The sequence below is a fragment of the Mastigoproctus giganteus genome, chromosome 8 (assembly GCF_048544385.1).
Source record: "Mastigoproctus giganteus isolate SK-2022 chromosome 8, ASM4854438v1, whole genome shotgun sequence".
Taxonomy (NCBI): domain Eukaryota; kingdom Metazoa; phylum Arthropoda; class Arachnida; order Uropygi; family Thelyphonidae; genus Mastigoproctus; species Mastigoproctus giganteus.
The window spans coordinates 216120219-216141658 of NC_143582.1; the positions used below are offsets into that span (position 1 = coordinate 216120219).

Below are 21440 nucleotides of genomic sequence, written 5' to 3' on the forward strand. Positions count from 1 at the left end.
TCACTTCAACTAGTTGTTGCCGGCCCCATTAATCTTTACATAAGATAAGCCTGTCGTTTTTTACGAGTCTGTTTTTTTTTTTCATCCCAAAAACTACAAAATCTAGACGTTTAAACAATAGCGCATGCAGTCCCATTGATGCTCTTGCAAATTTAATTTTTGATAAATGGATGCAGTTTTAGCTATTTAGCTTCCTTTTTTATACATTTTTTAACTCATCAATTAGACATAACAGCGGTATCTAATTACTGCTATAATTTTGATTAATACTTGTCTTAAAATAGAACTCACAACGAGCTTTGACATTTACTGGAAACGCCTTTTTTATTTTCCACTTTTTATATATATATATAGCTCGGCACTCACACGCACGCGCGAGAATTTTTCCTGCTCCTTCCTCGTAATATGATTGATCCTTTATCGTGCAACGTATCGTTCGGTGACAACCCATCCGCAGTAAACTGTTGCCGGGATGCACGGCGATGGGCCTTGCTCCAGAGGTTGCCTCTACACCCTAGACAATGTACTGGAATGTGGTGAGCTTGCACTTGTTGGCGCCGCTGACTCAGGGGCGAAGCATTCCCTTTGTCAGACGCCCGGACTCCCTCCTCCCGTCACTACCTCCTTCCCGTGGCTTCCCTACGACAGTTTGCCGTACGCAGTTTCGAGCCTGATCCTACCGTCCAATGCTTCGTTGACTGCTTTTTTTATACTTGTCGTTCTCTCGATGGTTTTCTCTACACGCGTTTCGTTTACCGGGGTTACGACAAGCCGAGGAGATCTGGTTAAGACACAGTCCAAGTCAAATGAGCCGAATAAGTGAGTATCTTATTGCTGAATTCTCAAAATTTGATTGTAGAATCTTGATTTGGCATAGAAAGGCGTGTGAAGGCTGTTGTCGTGGTAAATTGGAACATCTACGGGCATTTTTTCAATGGTTGCATGGTTTTTCATCCCTAAAAAGAATGTATACAATACACAAACACATATTGATGTTTCATAGCCTTAGTTTCCTGGCCACCGATAATTAACAGCTCAATCCTAATGATTTCAGTTGCTTATCAAAATAAACTTTTTAATGTCTTTATTTTACAATGACTTTTGTAAGGATTTTTTGCCATCCATCAGGCAATTTAGCGATAAATCATGGTTATAATTCCACACATAGTAATATTTTCTATAAGCAAAATGCTACAAGTTTTAATCCTCGCTTTCATTGTGGGGGACAGAAAAGAAAGACGTTTTTGTTTAAAGACCGTTCACTTTTGGGAGTTGTTTACAGTGTCTTTGAACCCACAAACTGTGATTAGGGTTGAAATGATGGCTGGGATGCTTTGCGTTAATACCACGATGTTGCATTAGTATATGTGAACTGTTAGGGGACAGGTTCCGGGAAATTGGTCACAATTGGGAGAGAAATAAGTAGAATTCTTACATTGTAAAAACGATCTCAAGGTTTCCCGTATGCTTATTGGATGGAATATGCTGAAGTCTAATAACTACTGAGAATCATCTCCTGGGTGGTCTTGCTATTTTGGAGTGAGAACCACTTGAATGTAAATCGGCGGCCTGTTTATTTATTATACAACCAAATGGAAGGATACAAGCTCCAATTCAGGTCATTGTGTGTTTTGTCTGTAAGCGTGTGCTCACGGCTGGTGTGTATGTTTTGGAGTGAAGAATCTGTAACACTTCACGCAACACCTCTAGCTGACTACAGTCTCTACTGAAAAAAAAAAAAAAAATAAAAGAATTCCAGTCATCTACAGGATTTGAATCCAGGCCTTCACAAACACTGTTTTTGCCAAAATGGATAAATTCTCATGGACCGCTTTAATCGCTGAAATATTAGAACAGCTAATATTTTAGTAGGTTGCTTTATGGAAACGTCTTATTTTTATGTAATAAAACCTAACAGCCTGTGTTCGATTGCGCAAAATGAGAACTTTTATGGGCTTTGCCCCATGCCGGGTTTTCATCCTGCAATATGAAACCCATAGACCAAGAATCAAACATTGTTTTTTCTGGACGAAAAAAGCCGGGATTCCGGGAGAAAAAACCTTACTATCTTCGCCTGAGACCGATTAACTCAGCCACGGTGTGGAGGGGGTACTGATTATAACTGTGCTACTGCAAATACAAGGTTATGGTTGCATGCTCGACAGATCTGTGATGCATATATAATTCTTAAAAGAATCGAACAAGGTACAGAATGGCAGTGTGCTAACAGAATCAGTTGTACGCCATAGCTGTCAGCACATATTTTGTTTACTTTTTTTTTTTCTTCCTTTTCTAGTTAATTACTCGGTTAGCTTGAATAACTACTTGAGCAATTAGCCATTCAAGTTTTATTTAAAGTTGAAATTACTCCTGGTGAGGAGTTGCTGCAGTGTAAATAATCAACAGTCAAATCCGTTACAAATATCTTTTGCTCTTTGCTCTTTTAATGGGGTGCCTGCAAAATGCTCGTTAGTCGGTCCTGTTGAGTTTACCCAGCATGAAATATTCGTTTCAAAAGTTACGAAAAGTTCAGTAAGTATGAGTTCAGAAATTATGGCGTGGAGCCACCTTTGTTTTCTTAAACTGCCCTTTGACTTTTGGACGCGAAGGGCGGTCCGCATCCGCGTGAAATTTAGCCTCTTTTTTGTTGCACGTTTAAACGGTATTTTGTGCAAACAGGTGGGCCTTATACGGTGATTTCCTGTATTTTTATAACAAATTGCTCGCTGAGGTTAAAGAAAAGAGGGAAGGGAGTCTGGACTTCCTTTTAGCTGCGAAACGTTAAAGGTTCTGCTGGTTCCCGGACGAAACTAACCCACGTAAGTATAAAAACCTACTTTGAGATTATGTTGGTGGTGGTGCTATTTCGGTGCAGCCCTGAATAACAGTCCTTTATCACAATAATGGGATTAACAGTGATAAGTGGATGCTGTACATCACGAGTGGGATGGGACTCATTAAGTACTCAAGTAAATTTATAGATTGGCTTTTGTTTATTGAAGTTTGCAGTATTGTTTATTTTGTTCTTTCAGATGAGTGGAAAGCGGACACGCAGTTTCAAGATTGCGGTACATCACCGGGATCGTGAGGTGTGGAGTGAGCATGACTTCCACCTGCTGACGGAGGAGCCACGTCTCTTCCACAGGATGGTCAGGGCCATTGCCCATGAGTTCCTTCCCGACGACCGGGACCGCAAGTACTACGCCGACCATTATACTTGCTGTCCACCACCCCTATTCATCATTATCATCACCCTCATTGAGGTAAGACGTTTTTGTATGAACTGTTATCTCGATATCCATACTACTGCACCCCTCACTTGAAGGGGAAAAAATTAGATCCGTGACAATTCATTTAACTTTATACTCTGTTGTTTCAAAGGCAATGAAATCGTGCTTTTCATCCCCCAAACCTAGAATATAATAAAAGTAATTTACGCGCACGAAATTTAGGGATACCTCATGACAGCTGCCTTGATGCTTTTCTAAACAATCTAGCACAACTAGTATTAATCTGTTTTTCATTTCTTTTCTTTTTTTAAATTAAAACTCGATATCGTAACATACCATAACTTTTACAAAGAGATAATCAGTTGCGTGTTATACAAATTTTTTGAACGAAAAGGCTTCCGAATTCCATCACATTTTTGTTGAAAAGAAAGACATTTTGTTAATGTTAAGTAATTCCATTAGAACTCTTTATTTGGATGTAACCTTTTCAAATTGGCTTCAATTTTTTTTTTTTTTTTTCCTTTTAACTCCAAAAGCCTCATTTCTTACTCTTTTCTGCCTTGTAAACATTAGCTTCATATAACGTCATAGGTACAGCAGCTTGATGGTTCCGGGCAATCCTTTTTCTGAAATTCGTGTCCAGTTGGAGAATCTTAATTGAAAATACAATAAAAGTACCAGAGAAATATACAAACATACCGATTTATACTTAAAAACGTTCGGTCTTTCACTTGCTGAGTCTGTAAATCTTAATTCTAACCATCTTCGCTTCTCGCAACAGACACTAAATTTCTTCCCAGTGGATCAGGAACTGATCGGGTATTCAAAGATACATTGGAACTACCCCTTTATTTGGTACGTCACTTCCGGAACTTCGAATACATCTCGCATTCTCTACAGAACATACTTTCGACAGCATTCCAATGAAGTGTTTTTTAGCGTCCTTCAGAAACTTGCTTTGTCTTGTGGGCGGCTTCTTTGCCTTGCACAGCTGTACTACGGAAATGTATGATTCAGCGTTTTACTTTTCTCATAATGACCTCCGCTTATCGTTCATTCAAAGTTAAATGCAACAGAAAAACTTAAATATGTTTCCCTCTAGTGCGTTACGTTTGTAATCTCGTTCTTTAAATACTATTAAAACACTTTTTCTTGCTTCTGCACGAATAGTTAATAGAATGTCCCAAGGTCATTTAATGTTCCGTTTAAGACTTCTTGATATAATTTTATTCCTTTAATTTAGCTGTTTTGAATGAAACGTATGGGAATTATCTTTTGAAGTCGACTCCCAGAAGATTATCATGTTGCCTTCTGTTCAAAAAGTTCGATTTCAACCGTGCATCCTTTTATATTCTACTTCCCCAACTTGTGGATTCAGTATTCAGATGTAATAAAGCAGTTCCAATGCCACAAGGACTGAAAATCCCTTTCGCCTAGACAAGTATGCTCTAGTGACAATTTATTGGTCTGCATGTCTTTCACGATGGCTTCTATTAAACTGCACGAAAAGCCAAGGCGCCGTCTAGCCATAGGAATGTCAGCACACTAGCTTCATGGAACGCATACGGTTTCTTCGGATCTTGTCATTAGCGGCCGTCTACCGCAAATCATTATCAGCGAAGCATTCTGACGTAACCATAACTTCTCAGACAGGAGTCTCGTACACTCCTTTCTCGCGCTTTTTTTTTTTCTTTTTCGTTTTCCACGTCTCCTTCGATTACCCCAGACAGGAGGGAGCACTGTTTTCTTGCATGAATACTGTTAGAAATATCCTTCCCAGTCTAGATCATAGATTCTCTGGGACTTGGGTTGGAGAGTCGTTTTAGACTTGTCTATATGAAACAAAATTTTTTCTCAAAAATTGTACTCTGATATTGAGGAATTTTAGTCCCCTTTTTGACATCCTTTAAGCCATGCATTTAAATTGACTAAACTGATATGATGTTTATCCAATTAATGAATTTTTTTCTACGAGTTTCTCTATGGAGAAAACACTTGGAATATTAATTACTATTGTAAAGATAGAATCCAATGTTTTGGTAAAGAAAAATAGAAAAATAGTTACAAGAAATCACGTATTAAGACCTGGATCGGGGTTGACATGGCTGTGGTGATAAAGAAACACAGAACATGTAACCTCGTTAGGTCGATGCTGCCAAAAACGGCTGTGGCCCCAGACATGGAATGTCCGCCCGTCTGTAGGCAGCTGGCGGAGGTGTCGGGCGGGAGGCCGGGACACCCTGTACCGGATGGCTCGTGCAGCTCTGTTTGGGCGGAAGACATTTAAAGTTCGTGGGACTGCGGGAAAATTTTCTGTCGATAATAACCCGCTGCTAATAACCAACACTGACTCAAGAGATGGGATTACTGTGTAGTTTTTAAGGGCGCGAGCAGTTGCTACTATTGGCAGTAAAAAGTGAAGGGATCGTTTGTGAATGGTGAACAAATTTATCGTTATTCTGGCACCCAAATTATGAAAAGGTCTTCTGTCTGCAATTTCACAAAAAAATAAAAATAAATAAAGCTTCAAAAAAAGTGCCAGATCTTGTTAATTATAATGGTTGGTTGCCGGTTTGTTTTTTCATGGCATCTTATTCACATTTTTGTGGGGAAATAAATTTCCCACGAATATATTTGGTCCAGCTGTATACCCCGCTATAATTTATGTCGGCTAGATCAATGGGGTTCTTGTCTGAGTGAGCTCACCGTTCTTGAGGTGGGTTAAATTTAGCAAGTCGGTGCCTTCACCTGACCTTTGGTTCCATTTCTGTCGTTGAAGGTTGTGTAAGTGAGGACTCACGTTGGAGACAGAAGGTCGAGTAATGAACTTACTGGGAATTGAGAATTGACATTTTATTTTGGGATCAAGAAAGCGGTGGTTCTTTGCTAACGTCCGATGATATAAACTGCAGAAGAATTTCAAATATTCGGGAATTTGTGAACGTCGTCATTCCAATAAGGTGCAGCCGTGGTACGACAAGGTGAAACTCGTTCGATCGAGTTCACCGACTTTTGGTGAAAGATCGGAAGTCCCTAGGGGTGTGAATTACTAAACTGAATGTCAGGAATGCGAATTCTTTAAATCCACAAATCTTACCACTATATTTCTGTTGCGTAAATTGGAGTAGGCGTCATCTGTCTCATGATCGCTAAATACTCGAGTGACTTCATTGTTGTCGAGTGGGTTGGAAATCTTGATTTTGGCAGGATCTTTATTGTTTCTACCTTGAAGGTCAGCTGGGGGTTAATGCGGTCGTAGAGTCGTTGGGTATGATCAAGGTTATTAAAAACTCAACGAAAGCGTACAGATTTTTATTTAAAGGGTTTAAAGGAAAGACAGATGCAGATGTGAGCTACCCATCAGGCATTTAACCCAAACGAAGATGAAGTTCGATAACGTTCAAGGCGATCACATGATTATTGAAGTTTTCTCTTCGTTTTAACTACATAAGTCTTCATTAGTCTTTATGATAGCCCGTTTTATTTTGGAGTGCCAAATCTTGGAGTAGTGGCTAACACTTTGCCGAGGGAAGAAAAAAAAAGAATCACGCCGCATTTTCCAATGCATTCGCAATAAATTGTTTACGCTCTGAAGGGCGGCAAAAGAACGCCTTCATCCTAGATAACCGTTGTTCCCCATCAGAGCAAACTGCAAAGGGTCGGAGGAGGAAGAAGGGGAGGGCAGGGGGTAAGAATTGGAGATTTATTGGCCCTATCATGCGTTTCAGTAGAGTTCGCAGTCATGTGCAGGCATTTTAGTAGCTTGTTACTGTGTGTCACGCATCACTTACCACAGAATATGACGTCCTCTAGCGGACAGCACGTTTGCGCGGGCTGAAAGTTCCCGCCTCTTAAATGGATCACTTTGTATGAATTACGAGAACGTGACTTTGGTGTGGAAGGCGTCATTTTATATGCGCTATTTAAATCTGTCGGTTTCTACTTTTTAAATAAGTTTAAAGAGATCCGACAGTACGTTATTGTTTTAGTAGTCAATGTGGGATTTCAATTGAGAGAAACGACTCCATGAGGCACGAAACACGAGCATCTATTGAACATGCACCGATGTGTGGTTCGTAGTGTCATGTGACAGGGGATTTTAATTTAGATTATGTTATATGTCCAGTATACCGCGTTATTGGACAGTCTTTACGAAATTCAAGATTTAAAAATTGGTATAATAAGTGGCGTAGTTTTCAGAACTGTCAAGATAGTCAGTCTTGAGGTGAGAGTAGATTGCCTTTAACGCCACCCAGAGGACAATCACAGCACGCCATTACAACCCCCCTCCCCCTTCGACTCGTTTGTCAGAGTGTGACAAACCGATCGTCGTCCGTGGATATGGTTGTGATATTTTCGTGACACCCGCTTGCGTCGGGCGTAGAGTAAGCGCCGCCTTGGTTCCGTGCACTTCCTGTGGTTCAGTCGTCAGACTCTGCTGCCGTCAATTGGGTGCGCCCTTGTTTTCAGCGCTCCACGGAGCCCCTTTCTCGTGAAGGTTCGCTTGGTTGGGGATGACAAGCACTGAAGCACGTAGCCTTTGTGACACGGCCTGCCGCCTGTTGTCCTGGCGTCTCCCCCATAGTTTATGTAATTTGCTTTGCCAGCCGTCTCAAATATCGTAGGGGATTGTCGTTGCGGGGGAGGGGGAGGAGCTACCGTACTCCCGTAGGAGCACTAATGACAGTTAATTGGTATAATTATGAAAAATTCGTTTAACTGGTTAGTAGTGTATGTGAAAAATGTCCATTCCTCGTAACATTTACATTAGCTATGACATAATTTGAATTTTACAGTTTCACATTCATAGTTTGTGGTTTTCTGCTCTAAAATATTATTTTTATTCGTTTATATTCAGGTGGCGCTCATCGCAGAAGTTTGAGGCTTTCTGCCCTAAAATATTATTAATTTATATTAGCTTAATATATTCAGGTGGCGCTCATCGCAGAATTCTTGTGAAAATATAAAAATATTTACTTTTGTTATCGCATTTTAATCTTAACATTCATACTCGTTTTAATTACCAATTAACTTATTTTTTTCTTAACAAGTTGGCGAAAACGATAAAGGGGGAAAGTAGATACGTGGGACACAAATATTTATCATTTGGAGCATTTAAAATAGTTGACCTCGACCTTGAAAATGGTTGTCTGTAGATGTCCTCCGATCTTCTCTATCGTTTTGCATTGTTTTGATATTAATATGAAAATTAAAATTTTTTTCTTAAGATTATTTTTTCTGTTTTTTTCTTAACCCCCTCCTTTAAGAGGTATAAGACAAGTACCACGATAAAGTAGTCTTCCCCTTTCCCTCCGACGGGAAAAGAAAAAAGATGGGGGGTGGGGGGAAGAACTTAACTTAGAACTTCCGGCATGTGCTCAAGAGCGTTTCACTCGTCGGCTTGTCGCAGTGCTACCCCATTGCCTTTCGTGTTAGGCTATTGTGGTAACTCCTAATGACCATGTCGTGGCCACGTGCGCGCACGTAAGATACACATCCGCCGATGAGCGACACACGCCCATCATGGGGCAGTTGTCGAGCGGAACGATTCTCCTTCGGTACGGGAATTGGAAAAGTTGGATTACTTCCAGTCTAACGTAATAAACGACTTTCGTGTGGCTGTTGACCTTCTGCATAAAGGAATCTGATAATTCACTAATCCCTTGAGGTGAAAGGCTATAATTATGGGAACTGTCGCGTGCGTTTATTTTCTTTTTTTCAACGAGAAAATGAATGGTAAAAATAATCGGTACTCGAGTGCAGTAGCGTATCCAGGATTTCCGAAGTCAGGATGGGGGGGGGGGGGTTGAGGGTGATATAGTGGACAATGTTTAATATATTTAAATTCGCCGGAGTTTCGAAAAATATGTTTAAAGAAAGCAATTTTTACATAGTTGCGTCGAAGAAAAAGTCTTTTTTTTTTAATTTTGTGATGGGCCATTTCAAATCTTTGAGTACCAAAACGTACCAACATTAAAAAAAGAATTTTATGTATAAGATAAAAAATTGGTTTCTAATTTGTGTTCTTATACTCCAAGATATTATTTAAAAATTCACTTTCACAGTAGCAGTTTTCAGAAAAATTGTTTTGAAAAAACAGTTTATTTAGTCTTATTCTTGGACAGGTAGCAGTAAACTTCTAGTGGCCATCACCGAAAGGGCCAAAGTGTATATAAGAGAGAATTCAAAGTCAGAAAGGCATAGAAGTTGTATTTAACAATTATGTTACATTTTTATTTTTCACTGATAGATAAATATCAATGAAACTTGTTCGGCTGACCTTTATTTGCACAGGGGTGATATTTTTCAGTTTTCAAAGGAATGTAGCCTTAGTTTTCTTTTGTTAGCGTATTTCATGATAGACTGATGCTATTTTATACTAATGATAATAATAATTATTTGTAAACTTGTATGCATTCATGGGCATTTTCATGTTTTTGAAATTAAAACCCAGAATACCGTGGAAATCACTAAATTGTCAACAGAATTTGAATCGAGACCCTTTTTAAATGAGTTTATCCTCTGATATACATATATGAGGACAAATTTCAATTCCAAAAAATTAAATTTATGATGTTGAGAAACATTTCGGTGATTTCTTCCAGGTTTTTCTGTCTTCTGCAAATTTAACTGCAAATTTAAAATGTTTCTGAACTGTACATTAGTCTACCACTATATCATCAAGTTAAAATATGATATGGAGAGTTGGATTGTTTTTAAGATTATTTTCTGGATGTTCTCTTGTAATTTGTTTTAATCTTAATAATTCCATTATTTTGATGATAGAACAAGAAAAGGATAAAGTCCTTACACTGTAGCATTGATTTCTTGTATTATGAAGCTATCACCATGAATTTGTGCTGTTTATTTATGGTGCAACACTCAGGCAACTTGTGATGGCTTTACATCCCAAGAGATCAGTATGTTAATATGAGGATTTTTATTCATTCTTTGATCTGTCTATATTTTATTTGTAAACTCTTTCAAATAAAATTTAGCATTAGCATATGTTTGAGGTTTTTGCCATATTACATTTTAAACTAACAAAAAAATGCTTTTAAAAATATATATACTTCTATAATTTTTTTTTGTTTTTGGTTATTTCAATTTTCTAATTTCTTTTGCAGTTGGGGTTCTTCACATATTACACAGTAACAATGGGAGAAGTCACCACTACTGGCCCCGTTCCCATTGATAGTCTTTTTATCTACAGGCCTGACAAACGTCTAGAAGTATGGAGGTTCGTTTTCTACATGGTTCTTCATGCAGGGTAGGTGTAGAGCAATATTTTTGCTTTTTTATATTTGTGTCTCTTTTCCGCCAAAATTTTTGAAAATATATAAATATCTACTTTTATTATTGCATTTTAATCTTAACATAATTATACTCGTTTTAATATTACATTACTAATTAACTTATTTTTTATGGTATTGTGAAGGCTTTAATTATAATGTAGAGAAAATTTGATTTCTCATTTTATTTTTATTTTTTTTTTTCTTTCCTATGTGTTGAATATACGTTATTCAAGGATAAATATACATAGTAAGACCAAATTTAATTTTTAGTGATTTTTTTTGACCAATTTGGGGGATTAGAATTCCACAAATCTTTAGATTTTTTTTTTTTTTTTTTTGATTTATGGAATTTAATCTTTAGTTACAATATTTCTTTATTAGTTTTATTCATGAAAGAAAGTGTTCTTTCATGAATAGAACAGTAATAATAATAATTATTTTATTTTTGTATTTAAATAATTTACATAAAGAGAGTATAAATATATATCGATTCCCTCCCCTCCTCCGAGGTGCCATATAACCTAACTATGCCTTTCTTCAATAAATCAAATTTATTGATCAATATATTTAAAATATTCTGAAAGTGAATAATGGGCAGAAATATTTTGTATGGCAAACTCCTCTGACCCTATTGTTGTCATACTTGAGTATGAACAGAAAATTTATTTTATTTTTCCTTAATTGTCTTGATTTCTTGGATTAATTATTTTAAAATTTTATGTATGATATTTTAATTTCATATTTTGTTCATTTTAGGTGGATCCACCTGCTCTTTAACCTGCTGGTTCAGGTACTGGTGGGACTGCCTCTTGAAATGGTTCATGGGTCCCTAAGAATTGGTACTGTCTATATGGCTGGGGTTTTGGCAGGTAAGTTATTATTGTAAAATCAATCAAATAATTAAGATGCTAAAATAAATTTGCTAAACTTAATTGTGTATGGGGAGGAAAGGGCTGGAGGTAACTGTCCTCTCTTGTTACAGTTTAGTCCATCCAGATATGCCCATTGCTGCAGCAAGATGGCTCAAGCACATATCGCCTATAAAAATTGAACCCTAAAATTTGCTGATAAAAAGAGAACAAATAGAAATCCAGCAATTATTCTTTTTTCCCTATACAGTTCGTATCGCAAAACAAAATTCATAGATTAAATGTAGTTTTAATGCAGCATTGTTAGCTATAGACAGTTCGTGCATGCTATTGTGAAGACTTGTGAATGTGGTTTTGTTTTCACTTAAAAAAAAAAAAAAGTGTATGGGAGAAGAGTAATAAATATTATACTAAAATCTTGTTTATACTCCGGCATGACCACCAGGTCAGTGGAGTTTACAATAAATTATCAATACAGACATTAATCATATTTAGTAGTCATGGGCTTGAACCCTGGTCCACTCCTCCGTAGCCGAGTGGGCAGGAGCGGGAGTGCAGTAGCACACGCTCTTTGAGTAGACCGGGGTTCAGGCCCCTGACTGCTGAATACGGTCGATCTGCCAACCCGCACTGGACCAGCGTGGCAGATTATGGTCCATTTCCCTCAGCATGAATTGTTGAGGAGGCTTCCATCCTGCAGTGGGTTGATAATAGCTGCACTTTACTTTTTTTTTTTACCACTCAAAGAGCTTGTGCTACTGCAAACGCTCCTGACCACTCGACAGTTTTGCAATTAAACTAAATGGCTAAGTTTAGAGAACATAAACTATAGAGCTTTATTAAGCATTCTATAATCTTAATAATTAATTGAAAAGGAGAAAACTGTATTTACTTTCCACTTCTATTAATTACAAAAAAAGTTTAAAAAATTTAATTAATTGGAAAAAAAAATGCAGAAAATTGATGCTAAGAAGTGTCTTTTTTTTTATAGTAAATGTGTTGTGTGTCACCCACTGTTCTTTTATCTTAATATCATAATTACTTTCTCGTTACAGGATCCTTAGGAACGTCGGTGTTTGACACTGATGTCTATCTAGTCGGAGCTTCTGGTGGTGTCTATGCCCTTTTGGCTGCCCACCTGGCTAATGTTTTATTGGTAAGCTTATTAATAGTTACTTTCTTTAAATTATAGCAAAACAGTTTTAAACCATTTTGTTAAATTACTAACTGTACTTTATATTAAAAAAATTTTTTTAAGTTTAAAAAACTTATCTGTAATGTTCAAAATAATGAATATAAAAACTGCTTTTATTTTAAATCGATATTGCTAAATAACCATTAGTAATACTGCAGCAGGGATGGTGTTGGATTGTATAGAACACTCAATATTTTTGAAAATAAAAAAAGGCAAGAAATAGTTTAAAATGGTACCCTTTATAATTCTATTCATTATTCTATAATATATTGGATAATAAGAACAAATAATATAATGAACATCTAACTTGTGGCTAAGAAGTGCCTGTGGTAAAAACAAACAAAACCTGTGGTAAAAAAGCTTTGTGAATTACCTCTAAACAAACTGAATTTTTTTCAGTTAAATTAAAAAACATGGGATCAAAATGACCCCAAGGAAATTACCAACAGGTTAAGCATATAAAGAATAACTATTTCATACAGTACTCGGAACATATTGTATTTTCTTGAATATCCAAAAAAAAAATTTATGAGCGTTTATTTTCCACTAGCAGCACAATTTCTAATTTTTTCTTTCTTTCGAATTATTTTCTTTTTTTCAATAAGCACAACAGATCAAAACGATGTCGTTGGTACTCATATTTAGCAGAACATGTACATATGTACATAATACCTTACAGATTACCTTCACTAGTAAAAGGCACCAAACTTTAAAATAATTTCAAGCTGCATGAAGTGGGTTAAGTAATTTCTGCCTTGCGTAAGGGAAGGCGGCAAACAAAAATTTACAAATAAGTCACAAATTTTTGGTTCCAGCTTATTAAGAAAAAATTCAAGAAAATACAGTAATATAATTACATGAAACTGAAGGTTATTTAGCATTTTAAATAATCTAATACATAACGTTGCTGTCATTTGATTTATGTCACTTAGTTAAAAAGTAGAAAAAAAAATTTAGTTATACTTTTTCTCCCAACTGAATAACCACTCTTTTTATTACAGAATTATAATCAGATGGAATTTGGTCTTGTCAGACTGGTTGGCATTTTTGTTATTGGTAAGTTATCGTATTATTTGTCATATTTAAAAAATATTAGTTTGCATTTAATCTTCTGTATAATGCCTTATGGGTCTTAAATAATTTATTTCTACCTTTCATAATACATTATATTATGAAAAGTGGACATAACACATGAATTGAGCATATTTTAATATAGCATGCTGGAGAAATTAAAGGCAGTAAATGTGGAGCTAATTATCTGACTTTTATTGTGTTCAAAGCTGCGCTCGGAGTGATTATTATTTTTTTATTTTGACGATAAGATAATATATTCTGTAATAGCATGGCAGGAGCCTGAACAGTTTAAGATTCATAACTTACTGCATAAATAGAGAATCCAAAAGATGCACTCGTAAGACTTTAGCTAGATGTTTAGCCTCCAGTATGAGACCTTGTATGCGTGTGACAGATCTGTGCATATCAAGTTAATTGCTATGCCGTTGTTGTTGTTTTAATGAATTTTTTTCCCCATATCTGATATAGTTCAAGATTAAGGATTCTACAACAAGATATCATTCAAGGAAATCCCACTATTATCGGTGGTTAAGATTTAGAAACTGTAGAGGCTGCTGTTGCATCTTGCTATCGTTTTCAAACTAATTGTGAATACATTCATGAGAACATCAGAAAAGAACATAACCTCAAATCATAATTCCACCTCTGTATTCTTGCATTTTCGAGGTGATGCATGTGAACTCCATCGTTTCTAAGAGTTTGCACCACACGCTCTGCCTTTCAAACTGTACAGAGAAGTGCAGTATGGTATTTTATTAGCCCACATGCCAGTTGATTTCTAAGCTTTATATATTTTTTTAGAAATTTATAATCCTTTCATGAGTTAGTTTTTGGTCTATAATACATACTACCTGCAGTGAATATTTTTGAGAAATTTGAACATTTGGAAAATATTGTGTACATAAATGCTTTTAAATATATATACAGTTGAATCTCTTTATAGCGACTCTCTTTTTAACGTCCACACATTATAACATCCTATGTGGTTGGTCCCAGCCAATTTCTCATTCCCCTGGGGGGATTGTTATATAGAGCGTCGACTATATTTATTTCCTATTTGATGTCATAGCTGAAACTTAGAATGAGATTAACATCAAAAATAAAATCCTCTTAAAAAAATAAAAACTCATCATCACTTTTTTTTTTTCTTTTCAGTAATATCCTCCACATGTATATATGTTATGTATTATTTGATTGAAAGAAAAAAAATCTAAATTCCAGATAATTTCTTAAATTTCAGCTTGTGTAACTCCACATCAAATCTTGTTGAAAGGGCAATGCCCTCCTATGCTGATTTTTGAAACTTGTAAATAAAAACAGCTATTACTTGTAAACAGTTGATGGATGGCAGCACGTTGCTGTAGAGTTTAAAGAGAATCTCAATATACAAACATAATTTGGTGATACTCTATTGAAAGAACCTTCAAAATACACGCACACACATGTATACTCATGAAAGGATTAATTAGTTCTGTAGTTGGCAAAATCACCGCCCTAAATGGCTCTGCAACCGTGATTAGTGAAATAATGAATAACAAAAATAATTTAATATTTTCTGTTAGTAACATTTATTGTGTGTAGACATAATATAAGTTTATATTTCTGTACGGGGAAACTAATAAATTCTTTCTTTTTTTCTTATAGCCAGTGCAGATGTTGGTTTTGCCATCTATGACAGGTATGCTGTGGAACAGCAGGGACCTCCGGTGTCTTACGTTGCTCACCTTACTGGGGCCTTGGCAGGTCTCACGATAGGTTTGTTGGTTTTAAAAAACTTTGAACAGAAACTTCACGAGCAAGTACTTTGGTGGGTAGCACTGGGAGTGTATGCAGCATGTACACTGTTTGCTGTGCTTTTTAACGTTTTCAACTACTGACTATGTCCAAGGCAGCACAGTTGAAAGTAGCTGGCTCAGCATTGTCCTCAGGGAAATTATTATGGTTGTCTTCGAGCAAACAGGTTCTGAATAAAAGACTCAAGACGGTGATTATCACCAACGACCCAGTTTTCCAATCATGATGACATTTGGAAATAAGAAGTCTTGTGTAGCTTAATGTACAGATTATTTGAAGTAATTCTTTATTTATTTAAAAGCTTACAGATTTAATTTCTCACGAATGGACTGTCGTCGGAAGATTATGTATTTTAAAGATAAAATGACGTTGACTGTTGTGGATCTGATAATCATAGCGGTAAAGGTAGCTGCATTTTTGGCAGGATTTATATTTAAACATTTTTGGTTATGCAAAACTTCTTTGTAAATATATATATATATATATGGAAGTGTTGCTTTGTTCATTTATGTAGATAATTGTGTGTGTTAAAGTAAAAAGAAAATTATGTCTGATTTTAAAAATGAAATTACAGAAATTATGTTCAAATGTTTGTTAAAGAAATCAAGAAAAGTTCCAAGTGATAGTTTGGCTTAAATTTCAGAGTGGTGCTGTTAATTTGTAAGAGAAGCAGAATTCATTCAAGGAAGTAAAAGTAGTAACCGAAGACAAACTCCAAGCCAAAAAAAAAAAGTACAGAGTTTCAGCGTATAACAAGCTTCAGTCAAACAAATGATTTTTTTTAGATCATTTAAATATCAAACTGACTAATCTATGCAGTTTCATTGGAATTCAGTCCGTGTCATACTCTACATCAAGGCTTCAAAAGTGAGAGTATATTTTGCAGTGGAGTGACCGTTGTTTTATTTTATACTCGTAACGTGGTAGATTTATCTCATAAGTAGAATCTTCCCCCGAGATTTGCCTATTCCTGGGGTTCTGGCGTCCATAATGGTCTGCGTATAATCATTTTGTTGTTTTTTTTGTACGAATGAAAAGGTTGTTCTTTTTAATCTTCTACTTGCATCTCTAATGTGCCTTGAAATCACATCCAAAATGTTTTACACTTTTGTAACAAAAAAAAAATTAAAAAAAAAAAAAAAAAACTTAGTCAAATTGTATTTGTTCAAAAATTTTTATATTGTACCAGAACAAAGGTTATTTGTTTTGTCCCTTGTGTATATTGCTGAACGAGTATATGTGCATCTTAATGACTTGCAAAAATTGTACACTATTACTGGCTGCTTTAAATCAAGTCATGTTTTTATACTTTGTTTCTTGTAAAGCTTAGAATTGTACTTAGTATGCTCAATATATATATATATATATTTTTTTTTTTTTTCACTTCCCTAAAATAGTCTAGTATTTTTATTATTTTCGCATGTTAATAATGAAAGTATAGAGCTCAGGAACTGTACAAATCCAAACCTGGCAATATATTCCAGTTGTTCTATGTTGCAATTTTTTTAATATATTTAAATACATAATTTGGGAACTAGTGTTCAGGTTTATAAATTTTAAAAGTACAAATTAGTATTTTTTTTTTTTTTTTTTTCAGCAATTACGAAAAAAAAAAATTTTAATGAAATTTTCAGTGTTCATGTGATTGTAACATAACTGGATTGTTTTAAAGTAGATGTAGCGATTAAGAAATAATTTAATATGCAGTAAAATAGGAAAAATCTGAGCAGTATCATTTCAGTGAATATTATAAGAATTTTATAAAGGGATAGCTTTGATCTTAAATTTTGAAATGATCATATCTTCTATTATGACTGTCAAAAAAATCAATATAGTAGTCAAAGCTGCGTTTATTGCTAGATATAAATGTATAAATATCTCTCTATACATGTAAATGGATTGCTGAAGAAGCATTTGAAATTTCTAATGTGTATGCTGGTTCACGAGTATGGGATACTTAGTAACTTATCAAAGTAGCAGCAAAAAAATTTATATGCTAGTCGAACTTTTTTCACATATATTAAGATCATTCGTTAACCCTCTTGCAGATGCATAAAAAGTAACACAGCAGGCATACTGCCGTACAAAATTTGCCAATCAGGTTTTATGGGATAAACAGTACAAAATATTTAAAAGAGGAAAATTTTAAAATTTATTTCTAATTCTGGCACATTATATGGGATAATAATATGAAAAATCCTCAAAAAAGTCTTGATATCCAAAAAAAAAAAAAAATGTATTTCCATAACTGCTGTAGGGTCAACTCTTGGTTGAGAATCGAGGGATAACGAGACTAAAATGACACCCTTTTGGAAAATTAACACTATTAATAAACTTAAATTTTTATTCCAAAATAGAACCTTAAAAATATTTTTTCACATTCTGTAGTGAAAAAACAATGCAAATAATCCTGATTTTTATTATTTTTTTTTTCCCTCTGTTGATTTATGCTGTATGCCTAATGTATCTGCTTGAAGGTTAAGCCTTACAGGTGAAAAAACCAGGGAAAATCAAAATTATCTACTTTATCCTTTAAATAAACTTGTCGTTTTACATTTCTCGTGTTACAGACTACAAAACGTTATAGTTGATATGTATACATATGAAAAATTATTCATTTCTAGAGATGCTAGTTTTGTTTCGCTACATGTTTTTTTCTAAATTGAATTAGGTTTCGTTTCTATAATTTTTAATTATATAACCAGGACAGGCGTATTTTAAGCAAAGCTAGGTTTAGACTTCATCTGGTAGCTATGATGATGCAAAATTTTACTGTTTAACTCACAGTTCTAATAAGGCCCTCGCCACCTAGAGTACTTGAGCCGTGTTGCTCATGACTTCTTCTCGAGGTGAGCAAATTCCTGGTTTTGGTATTGCTTAGAGATATGTTTGCCACTTGACATTTTAGAGGGGAAAAAGAAAAAAAGTTCTGAAGATCTACCATAAGCGCTAAGGTCAAGTTAAATTAATATTTCTTGCTCTCTCGATTTCAAATTTTAACTATTTAAGATTATGAAATCTACTTCATATTTATAATTTTTTAAAATAAAATTTAAAAAATCCTTTCTTCATAAGTCTTTCTTTCTTTTTTTTTTTTAATTATTCAGTCCAAGACGATGTGGAATCTTGCAATTTTCTTATCACTTCTATCAATGCAATACACTTTAAGCATTTATGTATGCACCGAATGCTGCACCCATGTTAGTGTATAATTTGCCTACCTCATTTGAAGAGCACATGGTTATTCTGGTCTTCACCGTGTACTCTAAAGTCTCATGGCTGCTCAGGTTTTAGACTTCATTCCAGCATTAAGAACACTACATGGCTGCATTGCAGTATTTCTTTAAATATTGTTTTAGTCAAAGTAATTGTAGAAGCAAAAATCGAATAAATTAATAAAGCAAGTCTAAGATATTTCATATTTTCAATATTAAAGGGAAAAAAAGTTAAGAATTTCCTTTTTTTTGTCAGTGGTTGTATAAAAAGCATTAATTGTTATGCTTTTTTAGTCCATAATAATCAAATCTGAGTTGTAATATAGAGATGCTTCGATTAGTTATCTTGTGCAAATGAACACGTCAGCAACGTAAAGATCAAATAAATGTATTTATTAAAAATAACCTATGAATAATATTAATATGATAATATGAATTAATATTATGAATTTGCTTTCACTTAAATATTGTTTTAACTGAAACAGAACAGAAATGGCTGTGCCATTTGCCCATGGATTTTGTTTAGGAAACAAATGAAAATACGGCCTGGAAATATTTGCATACGTTAGATGATGCTAATATTATAAACAAAACAAACCTTTAAACCCATTAGAGATTTTGAGTATGTGTAAGGCTGTTTCATGCTTTCCAACAAAGTAACATGAAATAATTTCATTCCAGATGAATTACTTATTTCCGAGTACTGTTATATTCCTTATATAAATATATATATACCTGTGTGTACGTATATATATTTATATGTGGTGATTTTAATGAGCAATTACCTTGAATGTAAAATGTAAATTGTATAAATCATTGCAGTAATTTATTCTGATAAAATTATTTGTATTTGAACTGCTTGTATTTTTATTGAGTCCTTTAACAGAATCAAGTGACACAAAACACAACATACATTTCCATAATGATAACTGAAAATAAGTAGCAGAAATAAGTTGCACGCTTAACTTGAATAGCCTTTCCGATATATAACATATATATATACACAAGGCGTGGCAATAAATTTCCTGGACAGGCGCTGTTGCAGTCATTTTTGATGAATTTAAAAATAAATTGAAGGTCAAACTTCCTACAACAGATGGTGGTACAGAGATTATCCAGAAGGCTGATAGGTTACAAGTAACAACCAATTTTGTTAGTAGCATTAACATTCTGTGTAATGATTTTGCAATGGAGCAACAAATAAATATCAAATTTTGCTTTAAACTGGGAAAATCTGCAAACAAGATGGACATGAGGATGTTTGCAATGACCCAAGAAGTGAGCATCCATGAACTTCTCAAAATGAGGACAGAGCTGCAAAAGTTTAGGGAATAGTGGGAAGAGATTGTCATTTGACCCTCATCAGGAAATGATTTATCAAATTCTGCATGAAGATTTAGGGAAAAGGAAGGTCTGCAAAATTTGTGGTGCCTCAAGGATGAGCAGAAGCAATTAAGAGTGTCATCTAGACTTGTCAAGACAATCCTAATTTCCTTGACTGTATTGTCACTGGAGATGAGTGTTGGTGTTTTAGTACTATCCAAAGATGAAGAGCCAAGAGCATGTGGATTTCAAAATCATCAAGGCTCAAAATGTTTCATTTACAAAAGTCCAGGATCACAATGATGCTGAGCATGTATTTCAAAAAAGATGATTCGTACCTGAAGGGGAGAGAATCAATGCTGCATTCTACACACAGGTGTTTCAAAAACTATTGAAGTGCATTTCCCAGGTGAGGCAGAAATTAAAATTTCAAGAGAAAGGCAGCTGGGCCCTGTCCATTCTGCACTTATTGCAAAATCATTGATGAAACATGGTAGTGTACAGATCAACTATCCATCCTGCTCTAGAACCAGCTGACTTCTTCCTCTTTCCTAAGCTGGAAACTGCTCTCGAAGGAAAGAGATTTCAAGATGTTGAGGACATTAAGAAAAAACAAACTACTAAACTGAACATCATCTCTTTGGATGCCTTCATTGACTCTTTTCAAAAACTTTTAGAATGGTCTAATAAGTGCATTCAATGAGGTGGTGATTACTTTGAATAGAAATAAAACCATTTGAGCTGCTTCACTTTGTGCTCTTTTCATCACACCAGTCTGGGAACTTTATTACCAAACCTCATATATATGATGGACAAATTACTTAGAATAGTGGTTCCCAATTAGTAGGATTATAATTTTGGGTGGAGGGAAATTAATGTATTATGAAAAATTTAAAAACATAAACCATATTATCACAAGGTCCAGTAAAACAAATTATGGAATATTTAAACATTGTGTGGTTCTACAATTTCAATTAAAAAAAAATAATAAATAAAATTATTTAAAATTAATAATTTAATAAAAATTAATTAACAATACAAATAAATAATATAATTCCTTCATCATTACACTAAATTTGTTTATTTTATGTCTACAATTTGTCTCATAAAATTGTATTCTGAAGATAAGCTTTATTCACAGTATGGTGTGAAAACTCATAGAGACCAAGTACAAATTATGTAACAATTTTTAACTGTCATCTGCACCCTCAATTTTAACAAGAACACTCACGTGGTGTCTATGTGATTCCCTTTTATGTTTTAATTATAAAAAAATTTTAGATTTTTTACTGAATTTAAAATGGTGATCTATTTTGATTTACTAAACAAAATTAAAAATTGAACAAAAATAAATGAAACCAAAAATTTTTTTTAGAATTTTCAATATCACAGCTACCCAGATTGAAAATCAGACACTTGCATAGCATCCACCGGGTGCAATGTGA

At 34.7% G+C, this 21440-nt stretch overlaps 1 protein-coding gene across 2 annotated transcripts in view; it reads left to right on the plus strand.

Annotated features, from left to right (window-relative positions):
• stet (rhomboid serine protease stem cell tumor) overlaps window positions 1–15763 on the plus strand; it is a 274366-nt gene extending 258603 nt beyond the window's left edge. For both annotated transcript variants that reach the window (XM_090380092.1, XM_090380093.1), the window contains 6 exons: window positions 3033–3263; window positions 10358–10500; window positions 11282–11394; window positions 12450–12550; window positions 13591–13645; window positions 15308–15763. In XM_090380092.1, coding sequence (XP_090236218.1) covers window positions 3033–3263; window positions 10358–10500; window positions 11282–11394; window positions 12450–12550; window positions 13591–13645; window positions 15308–15540 — 876 coding nt within the window. In that variant the 3' untranslated portion in view covers window positions 15541–15763. The remainder of the gene's footprint in view (window positions 1–3032; window positions 3264–10357; window positions 10501–11281; window positions 11395–12449; window positions 12551–13590; window positions 13646–15307) is intronic.
• The last annotated feature ends 5677 nt before the right edge of the window (window positions 15764–21440 follow it).